The 6,896-nt window shown below is 47.1% G+C and overlaps 1 protein-coding gene across 1 annotated transcript; it reads right to left on the minus strand.

Annotated features, from left to right (window-relative positions):
- Positions 1-609: 609 nt before the first annotated feature.
- LOC100829758 (snakin-2) lies at positions 610-1,545 on the minus strand. The gene is made up of 3 exons (XM_003579880.4): positions 1,381-1,545; positions 1,211-1,280; positions 610-1,099 (listed from the first exon to the last, which is right to left on the minus strand). Exons 1-3 carry the CDS (start codon positions 1,447-1,449, stop codon positions 915-917), a joined length of 324 nt encoding a protein of 107 aa, XP_003579928.1. The 5' UTR covers positions 1,450-1,545; the 3' UTR covers positions 610-914.
- Positions 1,546-6,896: the final 5,351 nt, after the last annotated feature.

Consider the following 6,896-nt stretch of genomic DNA (forward strand, 5'->3'; position numbering starts at 1 on the left):
GCTTCCTTGGCCTCAGCTCGGCTCGAGAAGGGGACACAGCTTGGTGGAGGTTGGTGGTGTATTACTTACCACTAACGTACGGTATGTGTGTAGTACTGACCGTGCGTGACCACGGTCACACCTAGCTTGTCTTCTCCATGCTATATATTCCCATGACTTTTATAGGTTTGTACCGATGCACGCTTGCATGCACAGAGCACCATAATATGCGGCCTTTGCAACACGACAACGCAAGCGACAGACGGTGTAAAACGAGTGACAGGGCGCAGACGGTTCATGCATGCCTGCCTGGCTGCCTGCAATGAGACGGATAACAACTGCAAATGTTTTCTTTACCGCTTTGAATTTTCTTTCTCACTGCTCATATGCCTCTCGGTTGACAGCTCGATCGCCAGGTTGCATGTCACAGGAGGCTGGAGTTAGTCCATATCCACCTGTGTCTTCGTAGCATTTTGTGGCTCGAGCTATCTTTCCGATCCTCCTCTTACATTTGGCTTAGCTTCTCCTCTTCTTAATGGCACTGCTCGTTTTGGTGACGTGTCAGCGCTGCTTCAGTGGAGCAAAGCAGCGTCGAACGTGAAATCTGTTGCATGTGAGGTACGCCGTACAGGTTACTGCGCAAACCGCGCACTGATCACATAAAGTTTTAGAGGAGAAACATGATGACATACAGTAGAAGACACTCATTTTTACACAAGAAAAACAACAGGCACCAGCTCGCCAAAACACCCTTCCTAACCAAGATGAACCCCCAACACGCCGGTAGTAAAAATGGGGAAGAGCCTGGTTCCGAAGAAGGTAACACACACACACACCAACATCAACCCTGAGCAAGCTAGAGCTAGCTAAGATTTCTAGAAGGGACAGACATACGACACAGGCATGCATATGCGGTGTCGCGGAGCCTCGTCCGTTCACGGGCACTTGGTCCTGTTGCCGTGCGTGGTCCAGTCCGTGTAGCACTTGCCGCAGGTCTCCTGGTTGCCGGCCGTGCCCGCCGGCACGCAGTGGCACACGCTGCAGCACTTGAGGCACGCCCGGGAGCACATGTTCTTGCGCTTGTTCTCGCTGCACCGCACGTCGCACGCCCCCCCGCAGTCTGCACACACACAAAGAAAAGAAGAAGACAAAAACACGTTATTTTGCGAAGGATCGAGCCACACGTCATCTCTGAAATCAACTTTGCACGCAGAACTAATGTAATGCATACCTTTGGAGGGGTCTACGATCTTGTGGGGAGGAGGCCCAAGGGGAGCAGGTGCAGGAGCGTATCCGGCAGCCTATCGATCATCAGGAAGTGTCGAGAACAAAAAATCAGTCATGTTACCAGCTTCAGTATGTGTACGCATGATCTTAAACTGAATACTACTTCTCCCTTGCCTTGATGGTGCTGAGCATGAGGAGAGACGACGCCACTAAGGCGACCACCGCAAGCTTGCCGACCGCCATGGGTATGCCTCCGGAGTGATCTGTAGCAACAAGTGCTTTCTTGGAGAGTGAGGACCGAGGGTACTTGGGTCTCGGTGGCAATGGTAGCTGGCCTGCGTGAGAGATGGCTAAATAGGAGAGCCAAGGGAAGAAGAGTTTACACTTTACAGGCTTGCGTAGCGTATGGCGTGGCAGGGTGGTGCCCACGGCCGGCCGGGGTCAATGCGCCAGGTTGGCTCCCGATCAGGGCGCACCTAGTAGAGTAGTGAATGGTCTGCAGCCACGGGCCGTGACACCGTGCGACTGCACTTGCCCAATCGCCTCGAGACGTGCCAGGAGTGCTTGGCTGAGTGGAGTAAATGAGATTCCAGGGTGCCAATGCTACGACTCACAGGCATATCCGTTCTTCTACCTCCATGCTCTGCTTACGAGCACATTTGGATCTAAAACTTGTTTTGGTTTTGAGATATGACCATACGAGTTTCTCTAGATTTCTACGGGAATTGGATTGTTTTTCAAACAATAAAACTCTGCACACTGCACTCCAACCAAGCCCCATGGAGGCACGGAACATGTAAATTTTTCTCCCTTTTCCTTGGAAGCTTCCGTGAAATTGGTCAAGCATTTTTGTTCTTCCCGTCTCGAAATTCTTGCAAAGAGGCCTGTCATCGTTTGGCAACAAACCAAATTCGTAAAGGGCGTGGGCATGCGCGCGCAGCCGCGCACGCAATTGGCAAGAAGACCATTGCATGCCCTTTGCGTTTGACAGCTGAGTCCAGCGAGCACTTGTACAGATCTACTGCTGTAAACTCACGAGCTGCTCACCAAATTTTGGATGCTTCTCGCGTAGTACTGCTCTCTTTCTGTAACCTGTCCCTACCTTTCCTTGCGTAGTACTGCTTTTCTGTAACCTGTCCCCACCTTTCCTTTTCCTGATCACTACTCGTTCAGTCATCAGTTCAGTAGCCTATGCCACCATCAAGAACTTCAACAACCTATACAAACAACGCATTTTTGGGCGTAGGCTAGTACGGATGCTACTGTACTACTCTATGAAAGTTTTTCTTTCAGTTGTACGCTGTAATACAGTATTGCGGGAAGGTCGCGCTGCCCAACTTTGCAAGACTGCAAGTGCAATGCGCACGGGTTGACGAACCATATGGGCGGCACGATGAGGCCACCGGCGAACGGTGAGTAGCCCTGTACCCTGGTTCCCCTTGGGACTTGGGTACAAAGGTAGGATGGCGGGCCGCGGGCGTACGACGGTACGAGTGCTGAGCTGCACTCCACCGAGAGCTCGCGGAGAGTCCTAGAGCTGGGCTGGGGCGGAGCACGTACTCACTGGTCACTGCCACGCTGTGGTGGGCTACAACGCGTGTTCACGCTGCTCTAGGATTTGTCGGATCAGCTCTCGAAAGGGGTAGCTCACGACAAAGAAGCAGAGGGGTATCATTGCGGCCTGCGAGGATGTGAAAAACCCGTGAGCCTCTGCCTGCGTGCGAAGGGAAATCTTCGGGGTTCGGTATGGGCCCGAGGTCAGGCTCGAGCTTCGGTCGTTTCTGCAGCGCCTGCTTCTGGTTACGACCGAGCAGCCGAATATTGCGAGTCACGAACGTACCGGAGTAGGAAAATTGTAACAGCCCAATTGATCGAGAGAGTGGGAGCATGTCTGATGCAGCTATAGAATGAGTGGAGGCCAGCCTCTTCGTTTTCGAAACTCTCGCCAGACGGCGTGTCATGGAGTCAGGTACCTGCCCGGTGTGCAAATCGAGCTCGGAGACGCTGTTTCATGAGTTGGTAGAATGCTCGCATGCGCAGCGAGAGAGCTTTTAAATCTGAAGCTTCCGAGACTGCACCAGCGTTCGTGGGCGCTGGATATTCTTTGTGATGCAGCTTTTGACAAAGTGGATAGAGCAAAGATCATCTCGATTATGGCGGCCATATGGTAATCAAGAAACAAATGGAGCCATGGTGATCAAGGTTATAACCCAGCTACTTCTATCGAATTTGTTTCTGAAACTTTGTTATTGCTGAATAGCTTCAAAAGTAAGAAGGTGAAGGCAGCGAGGTCCCTCTGTATGTGGCATGGCCCTGGCCCCGGAAAGATTAAACTTAATTCCCGATGGTGCAGTTCGGATTGATGAAGGCCGGGCTTCTACAGGTGGAGTAGCTCGAGATTCGTCGGGTTTCATTGGAGCAAGCGACAGTCGCTTGTATCAGGGCATCACGGATCCGCTCATCATTGGAGCCTTGACGATGCGGGATGCGGTGCTGTTTGCCCATGGAAAGGGTTTCAGCGATATCATTATTGAGTCCGATAGTTCGGAATTGGTCCGTTTGTGGCGGGAGAGAAGGAATCACCGTGCGGTGATCGCTCCGATCATTAGTGAAGTTAGCGAGCTTAGTGTGTCTTTTTCTAGCTTTTTGTGTCGTGCGGTGATCGCTCCGATCATTAGTGAAGTTAGCGAGCTTAGTGTGTCTTTTTCTAGCTTTTTGTGTCGTGCGGTGATCGCTCCGATCATTAGTGAAGTTAGCGAGCTTAGTGTGTCTTTTTCTAGCTTTTTGTGTCGTGCGGTGATCGCTCCGATCATTAGTGAAGTTAGCGAGCTTAGTGTGTCTTTTTCTAGCTTTTTGTGTCGTGCGGTGATCGCTCCGATCATTAGTGAAGTTAACGAGCTTAGTGTGTCTTTTTCTAGCTTTTGTGTTAGTTTTGTCCGTCGCTCAGCCAACTCAGTAGCTCACGAGTGTGCACGATTTGCGTGGATTAACGAGTCTTCTATTGAGTGGCTGGGTACGAGTCTGGTGTTTTTGCGTCACGTACCCCTATTTTGATGATCAATAAAGCTCGTGTGTTCCTAAAAAAAAAAGCCTCTTCGTTTCCGTCTACTGCATCCGAGAAGTACTGTTGATCAGACACCGTGGAGTATGTGTGCCTGACGAGTATGAAATTGCTGAATGGAATAAAAATTGCTGAATGGAATACGGACTCGGGAGCCTAAAATCCTGATCATGCTACGGGCCAATGGCACAGCGTGCGCAACACAACCCTCACCAGAGTTCTGTGTGAAGTTAAAAGCATGAGGTTCCTTGAGGCACCGATCAATCAGATAATGGTGCACAAAAGCCCCCGAGGCTAAGGCTTTCTAACCTGTGATTTCAAATACTTCCTCCGATTTTAAATTGTTGTCGAAATATTATATGTATCTAAACGTTTTTTAAGAATAGTTATATCCATATTTGGACAAATTTGAGTCAAAAATTTAGGATCAGAGAGAGTACATTATTATGGTATAACAGATTTAGCTAGTTTTTTTTCCATTTTTTGACATGAATTTGCATTCATATATGATTATTTTCCTAAAAGTCTATGTGGTTAGCTGACCACAGCCAAAGACATGGCCACGCCAGTGCGATTGCAATGACAATACTACGATAAATGAATAAAGCTCTTTCCTTGGAAAATAAAACAATTAAATCTCTTTTTATATGCAAAGATAAAAACAAATACTACCTCAATTCCTAAATAGTATAAGATGATTTAAGTTTGTCCTAAGTCAAATTTAACCAAGTTTCTAGAAAAACATACTAATATCTACCATATGAAATAATAAGTATATATTATGAAGATATATAACGCCGATTTAATATAACTAATTTAGAATGGCATATAGACGGGGGTTGCTAATTGGCAGAGCTTCGCAGGATTTAGGCTGCGTTTTTTTCGGCTTCTAGGACCGGCTTCTCCTAAAAGCTGTCCTCACCTGGCTTCCTGGAGAAGTCGCATCATAAATTTTGCTATACTTTCAAAATAGTTCAGTTCAAACTAGTTTAGTAGCCTAATCAAATTTTGGTCACGGCTTCTCTAGGAAGCTGAAGGAGGGCAGCTTCTCGGAGAAGTCGGTTCAAGAAGCCGAAAAGAACTGGCCCTTAATCTAGCGGACAAATTCTGACAACCCATTTTGGGAGTTTGGGACTGTTAGAAGAGCATTTTTACTTTCCCCACGTTTTGTTTTCACCTTTAACTTTCCCTAACTTTTGCTTTAATTTCTCAAATTTTGGAAGTAAGCAAAAACTAATCCCGGTGGGGGCATAGAAGCACTTTGGTTTTCAAGTAATAATTACCATGACGCTCTATAACGGGGACAGATGGTTTACCCTTGATGAAGGGGAAATAAAGGAAACCCCTCACTAACAACAGTGGAGTGCGAGGAGCTGCAATGGTCTGCATTCCAGCAATATGTGAATCTTTCTTACCCAATATAACCATCTCTGACTCCTGACGTGATATATGTAGACCCCTTTCTTCAGTATTATTCTGAAGTATAGCTATTTTTTATTGCACACTAGCATATATCTCCTGAGCCTCCGACGATGAGGCACGGGAGGACGGTCTGCCCGGCGCACGGGAATGAGCTGCGGGGGCGCATGGGAGAAGTGGCGGTCTTTGAGGGCCCACGATGATGATGTACCGAGAGGAGCAGCATTTGCGGCAGGAAAGAACGACAACCAGCGGGAAGGATTGACGTCCGAGATCTGGAGGAGGGGAGTAAGTAGGGAAGGGAAAAGGAGAGGACGAGTTAACAGATAAGGAGGGGGCGCCCAAAATCGGCAGCCCCGGACGGTTAGGCGCTAAAAAGGTTCTCCCTCTGATTCTAAATTCTTGACTCAAATTTGTTCAAATATGAATATATTTATTCTTAAAAACGTCTAGATACATGTAATATTTCGATAACAATTTAGGATCGGAGGGAGTAAGATGTTATAGATGCTTGTAATTTTTTTATAACATCAATCAAATTTTAAAATATTTGGTTCCAAAATTAGAACATCTTATATTTAACTGAGGAAATATTTGCCTTATCGCAAGTGCTACCGCCGAGGATCAAGCCAGCCTAAAATACTCTTCACTGGTGGCCATCGGAGATGACGAAGTTTCGTGCAGTGTAACCCGCTTAAGTTATTCCCAAATCCATGGTTCATCAAATCATCTGCACCAAAATTTCGCGACATTGCTGACAAATCTAGCTAAAACTAACATTGCTACGACTTGGAACAGTGTCACTGTCAGTAAAGTCGACTTTACCTTGAGATCGTCCAAACATGAAACTTTGAACGGCAGCTGTACTGTACAGAAGATACTACCAGGCTGTAGCTCACCTGCGACCCCCCGTCGTCAGTCGGAGGAGCACTCCGTGAAAGATATTTTTACCAAAATGTCCATCTTTCCTCAAAAAGGAGAAACAAAGCAAGCAAGAAAGAAGAAAACAGCAATGCCCTTGCCTACTAAACAATCCTCCTCCTAACCAACTACGCTGGGTGAGTACCCAGAAAACAACCCAACCTCATTCAGAAATTGGAAGGAAAAGATCTCTTAAAAATAATCGAAGCGTGACAAGAAGTCTGAATTCCTGTTAAAGAAAAAACATTTCATATGAGAAAAAAGAACAATGCAACATAACAGAACAGAG

Source organism: Brachypodium distachyon, chromosome 5 (assembly GCF_000005505.3).
Source record: "Brachypodium distachyon strain Bd21 chromosome 5, Brachypodium_distachyon_v3.0, whole genome shotgun sequence".
In the NCBI taxonomy this organism is placed as follows: Eukaryota; Viridiplantae; Streptophyta; class Magnoliopsida; order Poales; family Poaceae; genus Brachypodium; species Brachypodium distachyon.

Coding starts and splice junctions, on each gene's coding strand:
- LOC100829758 (XM_003579880.4), bottom strand. CDS start 1,449: ATGGCGGTCGGCAAGCTTGCGGTGGTCGCCTTAGTGGCGTCGTCTCTC. Junction 1,281..1,380: donor TCATGCTCAGCACCATCAAG/GCAAGGGAGAAG, acceptor GATGATCGATAG/GCTGCCGGATACGCTCCTGC. Junction 1,100..1,210: donor GATCGTAGACCCCTCCAAAG/GTATGCATTACA, acceptor GTGTGTGTGCAG/ACTGCGGGGGGGCGTGCGAC.